The 23,425-nt window shown below is 35.2% G+C and overlaps 2 protein-coding genes across 2 annotated transcripts; both read left to right on the top strand.

Annotated features, from left to right (window-relative positions):
- The first annotated feature begins 1,621 nt into the window (after positions 1–1,621).
- On the top strand, positions 1,622–6,067 carry LOC124636022 (axoneme-associated protein mst101(2)-like). Its single transcript, XM_047171982.1, has 3 exons — positions 1,622–2,453; positions 3,825–4,280; positions 5,937–6,067. Exons 1-3 carry the CDS (start codon positions 1,622–1,624, stop codon positions 6,065–6,067), a joined length of 1,419 nt encoding a protein of 472 aa, XP_047027938.1.
- A 12,186-nt stretch (positions 6,068–18,253) lies between these two features.
- LOC124635610 lies at positions 18,254–23,123 on the top strand. Its single transcript, XM_047171541.1, has 2 exons — positions 18,254–18,614; positions 19,932–23,123. The coding sequence occupies exon 2, from the start codon at positions 19,942–19,944 to the stop codon at positions 22,237–22,239; it is 2,298 nt and encodes a 765-aa protein (XP_047027497.1). The 5' UTR covers positions 18,254–18,614; positions 19,932–19,941; the 3' UTR covers positions 22,240–23,123.
- Positions 23,124–23,425: the final 302 nt, after the last annotated feature.

Below are 23,425 nucleotides of genomic sequence, written 5' to 3'. Positions count from 1 at the left end.
TAAAAACTCACTTGTATCAAAACGTGTTAGTTGCGCTATATTTTTCGAACTCCGGCGAGTTTACGCGGCGCAACAGCGAGCGATACGTCCTTCCTCGGTAAGCACCTGGCGCTGACTAAAGTTGAACATCGCGCGTCATAAAGATTTATATTGATTTTTGCATTGCAAACAAAAATTATTTTAAAATATTGTTTTACTTTTAAATATACCAATTTTTTTTTCAAGCTTTATAACAATACCACCTTAATTATAAATTGTTTTTTATTTGAATTTGGATTATACTTTCATAGATAAAAAATATAGTTTCGTACGGAAAATTGTCAGTAACTCTCAGTTTTATAGAATTATTTTTGGTGTATTACTGTATGAATTGTAATAAATTGATATGATCATTCCAAAGTACAAGATATAGTTGTATCTTGAACATTTTTATAAATGGTTAAATTGCTATATCTTCGGAGTACCGAAGCATCAAAAGATTCCCAAAGCAACATTTTATGAAACATCCTTTGCAGAGACAAAGATTTTACTGATGTACGTGGACACACCCGGACGAAGCACATCTAAAGTATTCCACTTAGCACACCCGTAGGTGGGTAAAAAAATAAATTAATTAATTTCCTATTCCACGAAGCATACCAATTGAAAAAAGAAATACTAATTATCGGGAATCTATAAGTTCTGATGAAAGACTCGCCATCGCCATTAGGTATGTTATTTATTTATTATTAAAATATATATATGTATGGCTTGTTCTCATAATTGAGGAATTTTGGATGGCGCGAATCATAGCTCCTTAGTTTTTAAATATTTTTGATTTATTTTAAATCTAGAATAACTAAACAATTGGCTTTTATATGGGCACTGAAATTCAGATAGATTAGAAAATATCTTCTTGTCGAAAAATGCCCAAAGATGAGCCAAATTGTCACTTTCCTGTGGGGCGATTTTCCAAAACGCAGGTTTTCTACCGACATAACTCGTAAAGTAAATAGATAAATAAATCAATCAATAGCTAATCTCAATAACAATTAGTTAAACTTTGCTAAAACTTTAAAAAAAGTTTCGTTTCTCTCTATTTTTTATCAATTTTTAATCATAGAATAGGGGCGACAAGAATTGTGTATCACATTCCTGTCAGCTAAAAACGGGCCAAGAATACCTATATATTGAATATTAAGCGCTGTTGCCAGATTTCTATGGCAAAGTAAGTAGTTAGGTAAGGTCATTGCCGCTGATAGTTTCGCGTAATAGCCAATCAGACAGTCGCGACGAAGCTCTCGTCGACCGCAGACGCGTTCGGGTCAGACAACTTCTCACTTGTATGGTAAGCATTTACGTAAACAATATTTAAATTTTTTTGTATACTTTTTATTATTTTAAACAATATACCTGGTATGAAAATTCCACGAAGTAGTGAAATGTCATTCAAAGACAGGGTTTTTGTGTTTTTTATGAATAACCTCAAAATTATCACTTTCCTGTATATCACTTGTCTGGATTTGTTTAGACAGGAAAGTGATAGCATTACAGGAAAGTGATACATTTACTTTGATTTCTAGTTTTTTTCTTAACATTTCATATTTTAACCCTTTAAGGCCTTGTTTCCACAGAAACCAAAATGCCGCAACCTAAGAAAAAAAAGACCAGGGAAGAAGTACTAGCACAAAAGCGAGAAAATGAGAGAAAACGTTATGAAAGAATAAAAAATGATCCAGAGAAGTTAGGTACTCTGAAAGAAAAGAAAAAACAGTATTATTTAAACTCAAGAAGTACAGGAAAAATAAAAACAATATCCGAGATGACTGAACGTGAAAAAAGGCACTGCAGGAAGTCGTGGCGAGCAAGATCTAGTAAATACTACAAGAAAAAATGTGCTGCGAAAAAGAGTGCTACAGATTTTATAAGAGCGAACACTCCATCAAGCTTATGTAGTGAAGATTTAATTTGTCAACCATCATCGTCCCAGCGTCCGCTTTCACCACTGCAAGAAACATCTTCCAGCCAGTCGCCTAGGTTAACGGTGGCTAGACAAAAGTCAATTATTCAAAGACGTAAGAGAAACAAAGAAATAAAAGAGAAGGATGACAAAATTGCAAAACTGAAAGCTGAACTGAATAAATACAAGAAGAAAGTTAGCAAACTTCAGAAGAAAAACAATCCTCAGAAATTAACTCCAAACTCGAAAATGTCTCAAATGGCTGATAACCCAACAACTCGAACTGAAGTAGTGAAAAAAGCATTATTTGGGGACACTATTGAAAAGCAGATAGCACAAAATCTAAAAAATCTTAAAACAAGACAAGAAAAAGAAATTTCAAATAAGTTGATTTTGGGTGCTATTGTAAAAGAAAGAAAAGTGTGGAAAGCTAATAACAAAGTGATCACTTATAAAAAGATATGGAATGCTGAAAAACAAAAACAAAATAACAAAAAGACAGAAAGACGACTGTGTAAGTTAATTGAAGAATTTATGGAAGATGATAAATACAGTCGATTAGGAGCTGGAAAAAAAGAACACATAAAACACAAGAACGTAAGAAAACAAAAGCGGTATAGACTTGATACTCTACGAAACTTGCACAAAGAATTTTTGAAGACGGGGTTTGTAGTCAGCTACTCAACGTTTGCAAGGCTCGCACCATTTTGGATTGTAGCTCCAAAAGTTACCGATAGAGATACCTGCATGTGTACCACGCACAGCAATTTTCAGATGATTGTTACTGCTCTAAATAAGGCTGCAATTCTTCAAACCTCGACCTATCAAAATTTATTGGCTATACTTTGCTGCGATCGTTATAGTGAACCTTGCCTAGAGCGAACTTGTGATAATTGCTGCACTAAACCTCTTCCCATGTGTCAAGAATATGATGAAACAATGGCTGTTAAATATCAAGAATGGGTAGCACAACGTGAAGTTATAACAGATCCCAAAACCAAGAAAGACCGTACTATCGTTAAACAAAAGAAAATCACGTCTGAAACATCTGCGCGTGAACTTCTTCAAAAATTTAAAAACGATCTCGGAACACTCTTGAATCATGAAAAAAATATCGTACACCAATATCAGTCCATGAAAAGGTTAAAGGAATCGCTTACTGAAAAAGACGTAGTCGTGCACATGGATTTTTCCGAAAATTATGCAACAAAATACAACGAAGAAATTCAATCATTCCACTTTGGGGGATCTCGGATGCAATTATCTCTTCATACTGTTGTAGTCTACCTGCAAAATTCTACAAGATCCTATTGCACGGTTTCAACTAATTTGTCACACAACGTTCCCGCTATTTGGGCTCACCTTCAACCAGTCTTAGAAGAAATACCAGCAAGCATCGAAAATATCCATTTCCTTAGTGACGGTCCGGTGACTCAATATCGAAATAAGCTCATGTTCTATGTACTGGCATGCAAAATATCTGAAATGTGGCCCAATTTTATGAGCTGGTCTTGGAATTATCATGAAGCTGGCCACGGTAAGGGTGCGCCAGATGGTATTGGGGCTACTTGCAAAAGAACGGCAGATAGTGTCGTGGCCTCGGGATATGATGTTTCAAATTTGATACAGTTTTGCGGTGCTATTCAGGATCGATGCCCTAATATTACAATCTTTACGATAACAGATTCTGATATTGAAAAAATGGAGGTGTTGATTTCAAAAGACCAACCAAACTTGCTTCCATTCAACGGCACTTTAAAAGTTCACCAAGTGCAAGGAAATGCATATTTTCCTAAAAAAGTAGCCATGAAATCTCTGAGTTGCTTTTGCAGTAACGAGTGCGAACACTTTCGATTGGGTGTCTTAGTATATTTAACACCGACAGCAGACATTGACGATATTTTTGACGAGTCAGACTCTGAAAGGAATGCCGCCAGAAGCCCGAGCATACTCAATCCTCCGGACAAGGATGATATTTTGAGCTGTACTAGTGATGTGACACTCAACATTGATGATCCTGATGGTTTATTGCTTAGCGGTCCTGTTTTAAATATAGACCCTAAAGATTTGTTCCCGGAAAATGAAGAAAGGCTGAAAAGGAAAAGAAAAACAAAAGACAAATCACAGCGACGTCAAGAAGAAGAGATTAAAAAAACCAAGACTGCAAAAGCCCGTCCTCAAAAAAAGAAACCAAAGGCAAATTTTAAAGGAAAAAGTCAAAAAGAAAGACACGAAACTGATCCTGATGATTGTTATTGTATTATCTGTGGATTTTTATATAAAGAAGACACATCAGGTCAAGATTGGATCCAATGCATCATATGTCATCAATGGGCGCAATGTAACTGCATCAAAACGGATCTTGTATCGTTCACTTGTCCTGCCTGCTCATCGGATAAAGACTATGCAATGCAAACTTAAACTACCCTAGGTATTAAGAGAATTTTCGACTGATTATTATTATAAAAAAAAACCCTGTGATTATAAATGCCATTCTTATAATTAAGTTTCTTTAAAGTTACTACCTCAAAAAAGGCTGCTGATTATTTTTGTTAGTTATGTATGACGTATTCATTTCATAGAATATGTTGATTGATCTCTTTAAGCCAATTTAGACTATTAAGTTAAAGATTTGTTTAAAACAGACTATCATTACTTCTTGTGCCTTACTATTAAAATTTTGTAATTCATTGTTTCAAAATAAAAAATAAATCGGATAATTGGTGTTTATTGATCTCACTTTCCTGGTTATTTCTCACTTTTCAGGCAGTAAAATAACATTCACACCATAGAATTGTTAACATTTTTTTAATAAATGTATAAAATATGTATAGTCAATAATAAACACGTAACTTATTATACATTTTTATACATATTTCATATTTATTTTCATTTTCCTGTGGCCTATATCACTTGCCTGTCTTATTATTTTTTTAAAAGGCCTATAATTTAATTATTTACCAATATTTTGTCTGACCCGCAAAACCTGTGCTTATTTATGTTAAAATCTTGCCGTCTGACCACTTAGCATACTACATTTAAGAAAAAAATCATGGGACTAATAATGTTCCGTTAATATTCCTTCATAATAAGAACTACCCGTATATTTATTATTTAACTGGTGAAAAGTGGGTGTCTATGTGCACCTCTGCCTACCCCTTCGGGGAATAAAAAAGACGTGACGTTATGTGTGTGTTTATTTATTATTTTTGAATGGTTCGAGATTCAAACAGCTGGAAAAGTATCTTGAGGTTGAGGCAAGAGGTTGGCGTCAGATACGGGTTTCACATCAGGCAGGGGGCTGCAATCAGGTAAGGGACTGGTGTCAAGCAAATGGCTGGTTTGATAATTTGTTGCACTTCTATAACCATAAGAAGACGAAGTGGAAGGCGTGGAGCAGTAGTAAGTATTCATTGAGTCATAGGACAATGCTTCTTCTTCAGCACGAGTAATTGTTTCAAAAAATTCTCTTTTGACTCGTAGTTGTAAATACTTTGGTAGATCACGTGTCTTTTGACAGAGACTTTCAAATAAATGAGATAATGCATCTGGTGGTCGATTAGCATCAGTAATATGCTTTCTTATTTCATCTCTTTCAGTTCGTCTTTGCTCGCGATTTTTCTCTCGGCGCTGAAGAATCTCTATCATTTCCAGTTGCTTGCTGTTCTTCTTCCCAGGTTGAATTGTAGATGTTTTAGCTGGTGAGGGAGGTGATTCAACAACATCAGTATCCGTAATTATTGTATCAGAAGTGTTTTCAGTGTCGTTTCCTTGTGTACGATCCGAAAAATTTGAAAAAGTCTCGTTATTTTCTCTGTGTGGCAGTAAAAATTCCATTAAATTCTCATATTTCCACGGTTTCATATTTTGTGCTGCCTGTCCTGTAGTAGTCTTACGTCTTCGAAGAGCTTCTCTATGACTATCTCTTAATTTCTTCCAATGAGATTTCGCTTCCTTACACAGAACAAAAAAAAAACATAATAATTGTATGTTACAGATATATGGCAACAGGAGATTACCATACCATCCATGGAGGACCACACCATAGCTTACAGTTACAGAGTAGGAAAAACCTCTGTAGCAAGGATAATCGAGGAAGTTGCCGATGCTATATGTGGGACTGTTTAGCGCCTATACAGGGTTACTGGTAAGTAGACCGCATCCTTTCAGGAGGTGATAGTATAGGTCAATACGGACAAATTTGACCCTGGGATACACTGGGCAAAAGTTAACCCGTTTCAAGATAATCAAGTTTCAAGATCAGTCGTCTAGGTACACGTATAAATTTTCATTATTAGTCAAAAGTCTCGTTTTTGTGGATTTTTGTGTGTTTTTGGATAGAAGATGAATCATTACATAATAACAAACCATAAAACTGCACAAATCACAGAGGAAATTATAGCGAACAGCAATTACTTTTTTAGTAGATATTTTCTCAAAAATATTACTCTTCATTTTTTTGTGCAGAATACTTAAAAAACATCTACATTTATCTAGCTATCCAAACAGCCACAAAACACACAAAAATCTGCAAAAACAAGACTTTTAACTAGTAATAAAAATGTATACATGTACCTAGACGACTTGTAAAGAAAAGATCTTAAAATTCGATTATCTTGAAATGGGTTAACTTTTGCCCAGTGTATCCCAGGGTCAAATTTGTCCGTATTGACCTATACTATCACCTCCTGAAAGGATGCGGTCTACTTACCAGTAACCCTGTATATTTAGAAGAAATTAAAGATGAACATAAGTGGAGAAATATTGCTGAAAATTTTAAAACTTCATGTGACTTCCGTCATTGTGTTGGAGCTATTGACGGCAAGCATGTCACACTAAAAGCACCTCCCAACTGTGGATCAGATTAGTTCAACTATCGTAAAGATCACTCTATAGTGCTTTTAGCGGTTACTGATGGTAAAAAAAAAATTATAATGATAGATATTGGATCAAAAGGCAAATTTAGTGATGGGGGAATATTACGAGAAAGCAACTTTGGTCAGAAGTTATATGCTGGTAATCTAAATCTTCCGCCTGATGAAGCACTTGTAGAAGGTGGCATCGAGGTTCCATATGTCTTTATCGGGGATGAAGCATTCCCTTTATTATGTAATTTGATGAGACCATTTCCCAGAGAAAACAATATTACACAAAATAAAAGAATTTATAATTATCGTCTTTGTCGAGCAAGACGAGTGGTCGAAAATGCGTTTGGAATTCTGAGTGTCCGTTGGAGAGTTTACAAACGACCTTTTGAGTGCAAAGTAGATACAGCCATAAAAATAGTGAAGGCAACTTGTGTGCTACATAATTATTTAATGGAACATATTTTCACCTACAATTCTGTGACATATGAAGATATAGCAGCAACTCCAGTTGAGAACCAACATTTTGATTTAACACATTCGGGATTTAGAAGTTCTAATGACAGTTTTTTTTATCAGGGAAGAATTTTGCAATTATTTTAATCATGCGTGTGGCGGATGAGGGTGCGCGAGGTGAAGAAATAAGGACAACAGCTATTGATTTTAGCACTGGGAGCGATCAGCGGGCATGCCCAAATTACGCGCGCGGTCACGCGTGGGCGTCTTGGTGGTCGGGTGCGAACTGACAAACAAATATAGCGGACGCCGGTCGTAGAACGCGACCGCGCCGCGCGCCGCCGTGCGGGCAATCATCATCCTCCGAGCCTTTTTCCCAATCATGTTGGGGTCGGCTTCCAGTCTAACCGGATTCAGCTGAGTACCAGTGCTTTACAAGAAGCGACTGCCTATCTGACCTCCTCAACCCAGTTACCCGGGCAACCCGATACCCCTTGGTTAGACTGGTGTCAGACTTACTGGCTTCTGACTACCCGTAACGACTGCCAAGGATGTTCAATGACAGCCGGGACCTACAGTTTAACGTGCCATCCGAAACATAGCCAATGGTGTCTAAGATATACTTAGAAAGTACATACAGACTTAGAAAAGTTGCATTGGTACTTGCCTGACCTGGGATCGAACCCGCGCCCTCATACTTGAGAGATTGGTCCTTTACCCACTAGGCCACCACGACTTGCCACCGTGCGGGCAAGCGCCGAAATAATTTTCAAATACGCGGACGCGGTTGGCCCGTTTGGAAATGCCGCGCTGAGGCCCCACAGATTATTTAATAATTGTAATCAAATGAATCAATGCAACGGAAACAAATAAATCAAAACATTGTCTCTTTATAATAGTAACTTAATACTAATAATCATTTTACGAAAAATCTTACACTCTAAAACATCTTATTTTAGATTATTATATTATTTCGACGGGCGGGCCGTCTCACTGGTAAATCACCTTTTTGGGATGTCACAGACGAAATGAAAAATAAAGCTCATAGGCACTATTCCATACCTATACGTAGGTAGATATGTATTCAGATTAAGTAGCTATAGCCAGGTATAGATCTGTATAGCTATAGGTTATAGCTGTATTGTGAAAATTACTATTACCTACGTTTTTAAATGTAGGTTTTGTATTTATTTATTTATTTAGGCACACCAACAACTTATTTACAAATACTTTCACATATATAAGTTTATAATTGTAATAAGTCCTGCGTAAATATGTTAATTACAGGTGCGCACAACGTTCAAATTAAAAATAACTTAAATTAAACTAAACCAAACTATGCATAACAAAAATAATAATAAAAAAAAAGAAGATGTTTTATTATTGTTTTGTAGATATATCTAATAAGGGGACATCACAAAACAATAATAAAACAACATTGCTTATAATAAATTATCAATATTTCTTTGAAATATTAGGTACGAATATAGTACTCGAACTATAGCATAACAATCAACACCATAAATTGATCACGTTATAGTTGCCCCCTTCTTGGCCTTCCTTTGTTTTTCAAGTAGTGCCTATGAGCTTTATTTTTCATTTCGTCTGTGACATCCCAAAAAGGTGATTTACCAGTGAGGACATTATTGACTTCCTTGCACCAATTATTTATGAACAATATTGTACTCTTGTTGTATAAATACTGTCCTAAAATTTCTTTATGGGTGTCACAAGATAAAAACGCAACATTCAAAATAGCTAAAATTAATTTTATATAATTTGATATGTTTTTTCTTTTTGCTTCTGTTTTAAGTATTTCCATACAAATATTTTCAACTTGAGCAAAGAAGTCAAAGAGAGGCCTGGTAGGATAGCACAACCATTTTTGCTGCCATATTCTTTGGCCTTAATATATTGATGAAAGCTGTGCTGTTCTTCCGATTCTAAGGTCCGTATTACAGAAGGCTACTCAAGTCAAGTTTGATCTCGAATCACCTGATCATAGTTTATATATGGAATCTGCACTTGAGGGTTGTTCTTATTTCAGAACAGTACTTAAACTGCACTCAGCTGAATCGAGATTCAAATCGCGCCTCAAGCAGAGAATATGGCTTGTCTATGAATCAGCCTGTTTTCGTTTACATTTTATTTTTTTCGCCAACTCTGTTACAACTTACGCCAAATAAGAATTTAGTTTAACATCTAATTATTAATGAAATCATGATTTAAAGATAACATAGGCTTTTTAATTATAGGTTTTATTTAAAAATGCAATTTTTACGCCTTATACGCCATTATTTATACGCCAATGATACCTATAGCAGTTGGTTGTAATATCTAAAATTACAAATACGAGCGTGTTCGTAGAATGGAATGTTTTTCGAGTGTATCGTATCTGTGGTGGTGGAGATTGACACTTGACAGTTACAGTTATAATTATAGTTCGGCCGTTCAGAGAATGCGTTCCTGACACATCGCGATTGAACTGACGACGTAACTTTGTAATGGCGTTGCAGTTACGATAAAAATTTTTTGCTGATTGTTTACCGTTTTAACAATTGATGAAATAAATTTAAAACAACATTATTATATCAATAATCAATGAATGTTATAATTTTGGTCCAAACTGAGTGTCAAATAACTTGGTAAACAATATTTTTCTAAATCTATACTGCGCAATTACAAGGTTATGTCAGCGCTTTATATTTGTAGTGCTGTGCTAAAAATAACAGGCAAGTATCGTAATCAGTTCTTTTACAGTTATACTTATATTATAAAATAAAAGATTTGTTTTTCTTTTTTAAAATTTGAAAATAATGGACTATAAGATAACTTTTATGAATTTAATACAGCTAATTTCAGCTAATTATTAAAAGCTTATATTAGTATCTTAAGGTAACAAACTGCGTAAGTTAAAACTTCAATACCAATCTGTGTTTAATAATCTTAGCAAATTCGGATTTGTCTCACATAGCTTAATCTCATAGACACCAATAAGTAAGTAGTATAATATGTGCGCAGTCCTGTTTACTATATTATGTCTATGGTTTTTATTTGATTATCCGGCTTATGTTTAATGGACTTGTAGCGACATGAAACGCATACAACCTTTTCGACTCGCAACCTTCAATAGTCATGAAGAAAAATACAATGAAGTTCAAATGTCAAATTCAAAATTTTAAATTTTCAAAATCAGATTTTCGTTGTCGCAGGCGTACACATATAAATAGGGCGCCGCCCGTATAAATAAATTAGTCGACATAAATTCTTCGTGCGTAACTCATCTCCTTAAGACTGTTTCTGCTTTTCAAACTGACATCGGCGCTAAATAGGACTTCGATTGTGTTTTTTATTGCGTTCTTTTTACTTTTGGTGCATAATAATGCCTAAACGTGGACAAACATTGAAAAGTGGAGCCCGTGAGTTAATCATCAAGCTGCAAGATTACTTTGAGCGGGAGCGGCAAAATTGCGGACCCCTGATACCTGTCGAACAAGTACAAGAACGCGTCTCTCAGGCGCTTGGAGTTAGCAAACGAACGATAACAAATATTAATAAAGAAAAGTTCGGCTCGACTGGCATGGAAGATAATATTTTACGTACTCCGAAGAAGAAACGTAGAACTAAACCCGTGACAGATATTGACACCTTTGACGCCGATGCAATCAGAAATCATATATATGGTTACTATTCCAGAAATGAATATCTCAACAGGAAGAAGCTTTTGGCATCCTTAAGAGAAGCTGGACTGTTTAGGGGGGGTAAAACTGCTTTAACCAAAATCTTAAAAGATATAGGTTTTTCGTATAAAAAAACAGACAAAAGAAAAATTTTATTAGAACGATACGACGTAATTTTAAAAAGGATAAGTTTTTTGAGGGAAGCAAAAAAAATTGATAACTGGGATAATGTCGTGTTCATTGACGAGACATGGCTAAACGCCAATCACACGGTTTCCCGTTCCTGGACGGATGATACACAAGCGTCAACGTCAAAAGTACCAATGGGTAAGGGGGCCCGTCTGATAATATGCCACGCAGGTTCTGCAAAATACGGCTTTGTGGAGAACGCGTTACTGGCATTTCAATCAAAAACCACAAATGACTACCACGAGGAAATGAATGCCACTACATTTAAAGAGTGGTTCCAGAACGTGCTTTTGCCCAGCCTAGCAGAGCCTTCTGTAATATTCATGGATAATGCCTCCTATCACTCGGTTCAAATACAGAAACCCCCTACCCAAGCTAATAAAAAAGAAGAAATGGTGGCTTGGTTACAAGCAAAAGGCATTGACGCAAATATGCAGATGCTAAAAGCAGAGCTAATTAAATTAGTTAAAGAAAATAAAGCGGCAAATGTGCGATACGAAATCGATGAACTGGCTCTGGAGTACGGTCATCGCGTTCTAAGAATTCCACCGTATCATTGCCAATATAACGCGATCGAGCTAATCTGGGCTCAAATAAAAGGTTACGCCGCCCGCCACAATACTTCCCCGCCATTCAGCACGAAAAAGATGATGACCCTATTAAAAGAAGCCTGCGGGGAAGTCACAAGAGATGACTGGGCAAGGGTTGTTGAGAAGACTAAAAACCTGATTTTGGAACATTTTGACCGAGATATCAGGATTGATTCTGTTATTGATAATAATATAATTATACATGTAGGGGAAGATGATGATGAAGACACCACCTCCTCAAGCGAATCGGAGTCTGATTAATATTCTGTACGCACATTCAATTCAATGTACTTACTTTATTGCATAGAAATTGTAACTTTGTAACAAAGAATAAATAAAACAATTTTATTATATGAATATTACCTTTTTTTGGTTTCCACTTAAATAACTAAAATAAAAATTTAAATGATTCCGCCAATTTAAAACGAAAATAATCTTAAAATAATTTGGCGGTTCATTTTGGAGGAACGGTAACGAACTCAGTGTTATGTTGTGCCCATCACTAGTCGTGACTAACTGACAGGTGTCAGGAACGCATTCTCTGAACGGCCGAACTATAAATATTTTGGTTATTTAAAATGACTTCAAGAAAGAAAGAAAAAATAGTTTATTAGAGAGAAATTTACTTATCGAAATATATTATAAAGAATTTTAAGGTATCGTGGAATGTAAGAAAATCGATTATGTGGACAGTTTAATAGAAATTAATGAAGCCCATGCTGTCGATTCTCCAACACAAGAATTGAAGAGATATCTTTGCAAACGAGCCTAGAGCACCTTTTTTGTGATTATTTTATTGTTTTGTTTATTTATAGTAATTTTAAGTTTGAATTAATAAAAAAGATGAATATTTTTACATAGTATTTTATTGATAGAAAAACAAGCGTGTTTGTTTAATCATTTATAATAGTACCTATACATCTCTGAGATGACTGAGAGGAACGCTGAAGTTCAACCTTCGAATCATCGATAGAAAATATGTTATCATAATAATCAATTTCTTCAAAAATCAATTTTTTGTTCGTATTTTAATTTTAACTTCCTATTCGACAACAAATTATTTGCCAAACTGACAAGGAAATCTCTGCTCAAGCGTGGTATCGCCCACACTTGCGTGATTATAGTTCAAATCTCTAGAAAAGAAAAGAAAGAAAGATATAGAGAGATATAGAGATTTTTTTTAGCTAGCTGTGCTATCCATCCACAGCAATAACCTATTGCTGCACATTTTTCAAGATCCATGGGACACTTACTTTTTAAAAGTACTTCTGTATCTAATATTTCCATATTTAAGTGTTTTTCTATTTGATGTTCACATTCAGTAGGAGAATTATTGTCTCCATGGTTTATAATAAAATATTTTAATGATTGTAGACAAACATTATCATCCTTTTCGCAATTAGAGCCTACTGAATGTGAAGATGTTATATTATTAACCATTAAAGTTTTGTAAGCTCCCTCAAATGCTGTTGCTGTGTGCATAATATTGCTGTACCCATGTGCTCTAATTGCTCCAAAGAAATTTTCTATAGGATCTTGATTAAAATGGCGCAGTAATAGGGAGTTCACACCTTTGGAATGTAAATATTTAACAATTCTTTTAAAATTTTTTATAGTCGGCACTACTCCTTTATTGTTGGCATTGATTTTAGTATTGGAATGCTATAGTTCCATAATTTGTGATGCGGCGATGTCGCGGTGACGGCGCTTCTGTACACCTTTCTGTTTCCAATAGTGCTGAAACTTCTATTCACGCTATCGAACAGGTCGTCGAAAAATATTTGCAGGTCAACTGTTTCGGTGCTTTCCTTCTCAAGTGCTCCTAATTCTGTAAAGTAGAGAAACACATATTACTTACATAAATATTCAGTTTCTTTTTCTTTTTATATAAAAAACAATCTGACTGGACTAAAAATGTGGAGGATGATAGACCATTCTAGATACATAGTTTGAGTCTAGTGTCTGTATGTCTAGTAGCGGTTGGCCTGCTAGTCTCAAATACTTAATAGAAGAACACTTTGCATACCTGCCATACATCCAAGTGCGACTCCAACAGATTTACTAAACACTTGAGTGCAGTGTTTTACCCTCATTTTGGGTATTAGCTCTGGTAGCACATGGTGTGCTGATAATTTGGGTACTAATTTTATACCACTGTAACCTAGGCATCTTTTAAATAAGGCTATTATATGGTCCCATTTGGCTGTGCGTGCTTTGCCTTTTAAATTAAATGTTAAATTCTTTGTGAGCAAGTTATTGCTCACCCACTTTATTAGGTGTGGCGGATCAAAAATAGGGAAAATTTTACTGTCTCCAATTTCGAAGAAGCCTTCTCTATACTCGCAATTATTTTTTAAATAATGCTCTTTTGTGTCGTTTAGTAACGAATTTATGGCTGACAAATTGGAGGCACCTTGGTCGCAAATCGTCGCAACTATTGTTAAGCCTGTTTGCTGTATGTTATTTATAACATCTTTAATATGTGTCTTTAACTTCGTAGCTTTCGTACTTCCATATTACGTATTAGGGAAATATGGGAAACGTTAATTGCTGTACGTAGAGATAGTTACACACCTGGCTCATACGTAACAGTGGATGAACAGCTACTAGGATTTCGTATACGTTGTTCTTTCCGTATGTATATCAAAACCTGACAAATACGGTATAAAAAACTGTAGTTCTCTGTGACTCTAAAACAAATTACATGATAGATGCAATTCCATATATGGGAAAGGGTACAAACACTGATGGAGAACCCTTGGAATCTTTCTTTGTGAAAAAACTTACCGAATCTATTCGAGGAAGTAATCGTAATGTGACCATGGACAATTGGTTCACGTCAGTGCCATTGGCAAAAGAACTATTACAAGATCCATATAAATTAACAATAAATTGTTGGTACAAATACAACAAGCGCGAGATCCCTTCACAACTTTTACAGCCAAAACAAAATCGTCAATATTTTGTTATGACGGAAACTGTACGTTGGTGTCTTTCAGGCCAAAGAAAAATAAAAATGTTCTGCTCCTATCCACGACTCATGGAATTGACACTTTAGCACCATCTGGTAAGCCGGATATTATAGAATTTTATAACTCTACTAAAGGTGCAGTTGACACGTTTGATCAGATGTGCCATAATATATCGTGCAATAGAAAAACTCAAAGATGGAAGAGAGAGATATGTCCATGGTCAATTCTTTTGTCATCCACGTCCATAATAATATGAATAATCAACAGAGACCACTGAATAGACGAGAATTTATCAAAGAAGTGTCAGATAAGATAATAGAGCCTTGGTTACGAAGGCAACGCGAAACACCAACTTTGAGGCGATGCCTAAAACGGAACATCAATGCTATTTTAGGTGATACTTTGCCTGATGCACCAGTCAACCCTGAAAATCAATCCAGAAAATTATGCAACTTTTGCTGTTATAAATAAACGTGTGACTAGATATATCTGCACGTCCTGCAAACGTTACATGTGTATGGAACATCGTGGTAGTTTGTGCCTAGAATGCTCGGATTGATACCTATTTTAAAAAGGTTTTTTTATGTTTTAATTCTTAACTAGCTTCTGCCAGCGACTTCGTCCGCGTTAGAGTCGGACTTTGTGCAAGGAGAGGAAGAAATAATAAACACCAGCCCCTCCAATTATCTAAATCTATGCGTACTTACTGCTTGTTTAAGTAATAAAATGTAAACTATTAATAATTTGTAATTTGAACGAATATTTAAACACAAAAATAACTAATAGGTACCAACCTATTTTATAAAATAACAACAAAAGAAAGTTAAAAATAAATTATTTAAAACCTAAAAGTCGCGCAATAAGGTTGAACGCTCTGAACGTCTATTCGCATCAATCGCACCAACAGCCAAAATTGTATGAAGCTCGCGCAGCGACCGCGCCACGAGTCGCGTCGAGCGCGGCGACCGTTGCACAAAAATGATCCTTATAGCGTGATTCAGTATTCACGCGCGGTGGCTTATTACCGTTTTTCATGTATAACTTTGGTGTTTCTTTACCGATTTAAATCATTCTTTTTTTAATGAATAGGTAATACTGTTAACTGTTTTTAATTAGTATGAGTGAGAGTGTTATAAACGAAATAGTAGACAAATATAATCAGAAAGCTCCGAACTGATAAGCTACCGAGAGTTTTACGTGTTATTGTGAGTCAACCATAAAAGATAGACATATGCTGCCACGGGATATTTTTTACATAATTTTATGGAGAACATTTCCGTCGTACATGGTTTCTGTGTAGCTGTTACCATTAGGGTTGCACACGCGACGGAAGCTTAAAAAATGGAGTAAATTCTCCCGTTTTCCCAACATTTACCTTCACTGCTCTGCTCCTATTGATCGTAGCGTGATGAAAAGTATCCTATAACCTGCCCAGGAGTATGAAGAATATTTGTGCCAAGTTTCATTAAAATCCGTCCAGTAGTTTTTGTTTCCATAACGAACATACAGACAGACAGACAGACAGACAGACAGACAGACAAAAATTTTACTGATTGCATTTTTGGCATCAGTATCGATCACTAATCACCCCCTAATAGTTATTTTGGAAATATATTCAATGTACAGAATTGACCTCTCTACAGATTTATTATAAGTATAGATAAAAGTTGTGGTGGCCTAGTGGGCAAAGAACCAACCTCTCGAGTATGAGGGCGCGGGTTCGATTCCAGGTCAGGCAAGTACCAATGCAACTTTTCTAAGTTTGTATGTACTTTCTTAGTATATCTTAGACACCACTGTGTCTGTGACTGTGTTTCGGATGGCACGTTAAACTGTAGGTCCCGGCTGTCATTGAACATCCTTGGCAGTCGTTGCGGGTAGTCAGAAGCCAGTAAGTCTGACACCAGTCTAACCAAAGGGAGGGTTGCCCGGGTAACTGGGTTGAGGAGGTCAGATAGGCAGTCGCTTCTTGTAAAGCACTGGTACTCAGCTGAATCCGGTTAGACTGGAAGCCGACCCCAACATAGTTTGGGAAAAGGCTCGGAGAATGAATGATGAATTCTTAATAAAAGTTCATTCAAAGTAATAATTTTGTTTTTTTTTTGCAATAACCCCCATAATAATTACATTGGGTGACATTAAAAGTGAGGTGTATTGGAGGCGTATATTTATGAACTATGGAACCCAAATTATAGTTTATGAATCTAGGGATTAAAATCACTCATAAAAGCTCTTTTTTTAAGCGAATTCTTGATTTTCGCGTAATTTCTAAGTTAGTTATACCAGTATTTTATTTGCATTTTTAAATTCATCATCATCATCATCATCGTATTCACATCCATCGGGTGTTTCGATTGAGGTTATGCAAATCAAATTTGTTTTACCATCACTTGCGGCTAATACCGTGAAAGTAAATCTTAATTTTTCCATTCTTCTTTGTTTTAAACCAGTAATGTCGTTTTATAAGACAATTATATAGGGAATCTTCGGAAAAATAAACGATGTGTTGCTCTGAAAATACAAAGATTTATTTTAACATAAGTTATCACTTTTTAACCACTAAAACAATAGAAATCAGGTTTACAATCGTACCTGAAAATACAAAGAAACGACATTAAAAGTTTATTATTCACTTGTCGATTCCTCTTCCACCAAAGTATAATAATTTATTATTTACGTTACGTTCACTTAGCCTCACTATCGCCATATTTCAAAACCACTCCTTTGCTTTATCCGCAGTACCGCCATCTAATGATAATGTAGCACTAATGTAGGTAAAACAGGAACTGTTTTATCCACAGACAAATAGCTTAAAGTTTTAATTTCTTTACATATAAACTTCGCAAAACCTTGCTATTGTATGTATATCATTTTATTACCATCAAAATAATATGCTTCATTTCATTTCATTTATTCAGAACAACATTACATTGTGTAGAACATACATGATACAACTTACAACTAGTAGTTAAAATGATGTTACAATTTAATTCCCTGACACAGTTATAATTGTAAGAAATCTGATACAGAGTACACACATTTTTCAAACAAAAATGCCTTTAATTCCTTTTTAAATGAATTAGGGCTATAAATTAATAGTTTGAGATTAGTTGGTAGCCTATTAAACAATTCCACTGCTTGGTACCCGGAGCAATGCTTAGCTATATTAAAATTTGGAGCTTTACTAACTAACCAGTAAGTAGCAATACATATCGACCTATACGAAGAACAAAGTTATATGTGATTATGATACCAAATCGTTTTTATCGTAGTTATAAAGCTAATCTGACCTATATATTATGTTGGTAAAATCGTTTTTTCTTTATGTTATGTAGTTTCGAAGTTACCAGTCGAATAAAGCTACATGTGGTTTATTTCTCCAAAGAATAAGGCAATATAAGTAAAAGTACCTATACTCGCCGTCTAGATCGACGCGGACGCAAAGCGCGCGGGGGGACGCATCGGCAGTCGTGCCCAGCGTTGCCAGACCGTACCAAAAAGTACGGTTTTCCGTACTATTCATCACACAACCGTACCACAACCGTACCTCAGTGTAGACCGTACCTTTTTCGTACCTTTTCTATATTAGTGATTTATTTTTTACTGCAAACTACAAAGGGTAAAAAAAAAATCGCCTTCTCCTGTTTTGTCAACATTATGAATTTGCGTTTAAAAAACTTTTTTCTTCCATCCAAATAAGACTTGGCTGTTTGGATTACATTCCTTGCCTTCCTTCCTCAGGAGCGATGAATTAAAAAAAAAAACAGAGCAAACAGAATATAGTCTGCGGGACTATCGCCGTTCGCCGATGTCTATAGTCAGTCTGGAACCGAGATCGAACTAAAGATAACTCATTCTCACAAGTATGTACGACGTGTGACGAAACAATACGAATCTATAGACGGAAGAAAAGTTAAGTCAAGGTAAGTTGATGTTGATGATGGTTTGCATTTTTCATGTTTTTTGTTTGCACTGCAAGAAGGCAAAGTTGTATGACTAGATGACAATGCTATTATCCTACTTCTTTTCTTATCACCACTGCCAAGGTGTGGTTCATTGCCTTTTATCCATTATTATTAAATAGATACTGACAAACTTAAAATTTTATGAACTATCTGTTCCGATCTGATGGTCAAAGGTAGAACTTTATTTAATCGCCTCGAATGTTTGACATCTAAATAAATTATTTAAAAATAATAATCACCACTAGCGTCAAAACGAAACAGATAAGTTTGATGTTGAAAAATGTACGTCCTGTTTTTTTAATGTTTTATTGAGGTTGCCATCTTGTGAAATAACAACCAAATTTGGATAATTTCGGAGCATTTACGTATATCACATAAATTCATTCAAGTAATTGGCTATTTGACAGTTGTAACGATGAAATATGTTCAATATGATAGCTTGTAACCAAATAATATAATTACACAATAGGTATTTCGCTTCAAAAGAAATTTTAAATATTTTATTTTTGCAAAATAGATTTGCCTTTTTATCTGTGGATTATAAGATTCGAAACGTGGTCGGCCATCTTGTGACGTCACATCTCACAGAAAATGTCAAGCAAAACGTCATCTGTTAGTTTGAAACAACGTTCACTGATTGGCGAGAAATTGACGTTTTTGAAATGCGACGTCATCAAATGTCACGTGACCAGCTGTTTTCGCGTAAATTTTAAATTAATAAATACTTTTTTTACTATTAAATAACGCTTTTTTTCGTAAAAGCATAATTGTAAGAGGTTTATTATAAACGTACGTAAGTTTTTAAATATTTTTTCGAAGGCTGTCAAGTAGCCAATTGTATGTATGCATGTGATTCTAATATTTGAACTTATTATATTAAATAATAAATTATACTTCGTTTTAATATTTTTTGTTTCATAACTTTTTTTTCTACCTATACTTACCTACATTTTTAATAAGAAAATTGTTAATATTGTATTATGGTGTACGTATATACTCCGTGAACGGTCGAAGTAAAAGTTTGCGGAATGCACAGAACACAATGTATCAGATAGAAATGAAGACAATTGAAAATCTTAGTTATTTAAATTGTTAGTTGGCCTAGAAACTTTCATGAACAGATGGCGCCACCCGTCACATGCTTATATATTATATTGTTTCTATTTAGTGAATTACGCAAACTTACCTTCCCTTTCAAACTAAACTATCCGTACCTTACCGTACCTTTGCATGGTGCTGTGTGTGATGGATGGCATGTTTTTTGTCCAAACGCAGGTGTTGGGAAATGGACAGATTTATAACGAAGCGAAAACGTGACCCTCCTGATAATAATAGCTCTCAAAATAGTAACCAGCCTACTAAACCTGGTCATTCAACTAAGAAGAAATGTTTAAGTCCTAGTATCCCTGGCCCTTCATGTACTGATGCACTAATAATAATAAAACCTACCCAGCCACAAGAATCAAATCCTTCCAACGACTTCAGTTTGCTAGACGAATCAAATCTATCTAACAAAAAAAAACCACAAGCCTTACTTGATACTTGTAACGAAAATGAAGAAATCCAGATAGCAACAAGTAATGAAGAGCATAAAAAAAATATTCCAACCAAATCTAAAAAAGCATCGGATAAGACTGAAAAACATTTATATGTTTTTAGCGAGAAATGGTTAGAAATTAAAGAACTTTCAGAGTGGCTAGTTTCAGACACAGTTAAAGGCACAATCAGTGCAAAATGCAAATACTGTCAAACTACGTTACCCAACCACAAGCCGCACTTGATACGACACTCTGAAACTGATAAACACAAATCAATAATGAAAGCCATTAAATCCACATCAAATATTAAAGAATCATTAAAACCATCAGATGAAGATCTCTCAGTAAAAAGAGGTGAGCTTAAAATTGCTGCAATGCTGGCTACAAATAATTTACCATTCCTCTTATCAGACACTCTAGTTAGCTTAATAGCGGACATTTGCCCCGATTCGAAAATTGCTCAGAAGATGAAGATGGGTCGTACGAAAGCAACAGCAGTTGTAACACAAATTTTAGGGCCCAGTCTTCAAAGTACTTTGCATGATTATTTAAAACAACCCGGTAATTTCTTTTGCCTAATAATGGACGAAACAACTGATGTTGGCACAAAAAAACAATGTGCGATGACAGTGATATATTGTGACAAAGAATTTAAAATAAAAACAGAATTCTTCGATTTGCTGGAAATGGCCTCAGGTACGGCTGATGACTTGTATAACGCATTAATACAGAGCGTTGAAACTAAAAATATCCCACTAGAAAACTTAGTGGGATTTTCTTCAGACACGACGAACGTGATGGTCGGCGAATATAATTCTGTGTTCGCCAAATTGAAAGAAAGACTTCCTAACATAGTGTGTGTCCGCTGCTCTTGCCATATGATTCATTTGGCTGCCTCCAAAGCTTGTCTACAACTGCCAAAATCAGTAGAAGATATGTTACGGAACATTGGCTCCCATTTCAGCCGCAGCCACAACCGACAACAGAAGCTTGCAGAAATGCAACGCTTCTACCAAACACAAATTCATCAGATTCTTTTGCCGGCAACAACCCGGTGGCTTTCTTTAAAGGCATGTGTCGACCGAACGCTGGAACAGTATCCTGCACTGGAAGCCTATTTCAGACTTGAAATAGTGGAAGATCCGTCCAGAATAACTGAAAGTATCATTTTCAGTTTGCGTAACCAGTTTACAAAATTTTATCTCGAGTTCATGGCATATGTGCTAGACCTGCTAAATGACTTCAATATTACTTTTCAGTCTGAATCGCCATTACTTCATAAACTGAAACCTGCCGTAGAAGGGCTCATCCGCACAATTGCAAGTAACTTCATTGATTTACATCACGTCAAAAACACGCCTCCTCTAGAGATCGAACATAAAAACCCAAGGTTGTACTTGCCTTTGGAAAATTTGTACCTTGGTGTTTCTGTGGACTCAAGCCTCAAGGAGGTTCAAAATGATGTTAGAAAAGAGGACCTGGAAAGATTCAAACTAGATTGCCTGGCATTTTATGTTGAAGTAATAGAACAAATAAAACAAAGATTTATATTTACAGACCCAATATATGACATAATCCAAATAGTCGAACCAAAAATTATAAAATCGTTTGATCCACAAATGATAACTTCAATTTTAAACAGATTTCCTTTTTTAGCCCCCACATATCTGAATAAAAGTGCATTAATAAACGAATGGCGGGAGTACTGTTTATTAGATCTGGCAAGTGTGGACGACAGTATATCGATTCAAATGAATGCTGCTGATTTTTGGACAAAAGTATTTAAATTAAAGGACATAGCTGGTACAGAAAAATTCAAAAATTTGAAAATCCTGATAGGATTTCTATTAATTCTGCCTTTTTCTAATGCCTCAGTGGAAAGAGTATTTAGCAAACTAAAGCTGATAAAGACTGAACATCGGAATCGTCTCAATACCGAAACTATTGCTGCATTAATGGCTATTAGTTCATCTATACAGCAACAAGGTGGTATACACAATTTTGAACCCAGCTCTTCTATGTTAAATAAGAAGATAAAGTACTAAAATTAATTTGATTCAGTAGTGACGGATTTCGCTGATAAAGTAAACACCTAAATACAACATCAAATTACCTTTTTTGTAAATTTTGAAAACTAATGATTTCGAGATGAATAAATATTTATCTGTAGAGAAATATTACTAATTTTGTAGATTGAAATGAAAACTATTAACTTGCATTGAGCATGGGTGCAGGCTAAGTATTAAGTATTTTGGAATGAAGCAAAGCATATCTACAAACGGAATGACACATATCCAAACTATTGGAGCTTCAAGCATGTATTAGCAAGTTATTTATTTATAAACTCGTGGTAAGTCAAATTATTATTTTACAATTACAGTCTGTTGAGAAACTAATAGAAAATAATGAGACTCATACTTTCTTCGACTTTCTGTCACATTTGACACTAAAATATGGACACAAATTATTTAGATGGGATTTTCTTAGTTCCTAAAACATTATTTTCATAATTTTTTTGACAAACAACTTGTTTTCGCTGTAGGATATGAGTAGACTATAGCATTTTTCAACATTTTAGCAAAACCGTACTACTATGATAAATTATTATCAAAAAAATTTTTAATTCACTGCATCATTAACGAATATAATGACTTTACTCCTTTCCGTAACTCTATATTGATTTATAACCTCATTTCTCTAATTGATTTACGAATGAATTTGTTCGATATTGGCAATCGGTAATAATGTTCTACTTTACCATATCGTTCTGAACATTCGATTCCCTATCGCTTTTTTTCCAACCTATGGTCGCAGACAGCCAACTCGAAGAAAAATAAAACTGATCTAGTTCTTGCAGAAGTATCCCGACCTAACCGTACCTTGAAGTTAAAAACCGTACCTTTTTAGAAAGCCAACCATCCTTTTTTGGGAAATCATACTGGCAACACTGGTCGTGCCGTTGTTCTCGGCGAGGCGACCCGTGCGCACGTGTTTGTTGAAACGGCAATTATAAATACGTATTTTTATTAAAGTAGATGTTTTATGATTTCAAAATGAAAAACGCGCGATCTAAATATATGTTAAGTCTTGTACCACAGCGTACACTTAATAAAACTAATAGTGCTATGTCCGACTGCCACTGCGGTAAATAATGAAAATATGGATATTCCAGGTAAGCAAGCAAAACCTTGTATTATGTTAAGTTGTTTTAAATAAAGCTTTAGCCCTTTT

The sequence above is a fragment of the Helicoverpa zea genome, chromosome 13 (genome assembly GCF_022581195.2).
Source record: "Helicoverpa zea isolate HzStark_Cry1AcR chromosome 13, ilHelZeax1.1, whole genome shotgun sequence".
Classification (NCBI taxonomy): Eukaryota; Metazoa; Arthropoda; class Insecta; order Lepidoptera; family Noctuidae; genus Helicoverpa; species Helicoverpa zea.
Note: the sequence above shows the minus strand (reverse complement) of the source record. Positions and strands in the feature narration are given on the sequence as shown.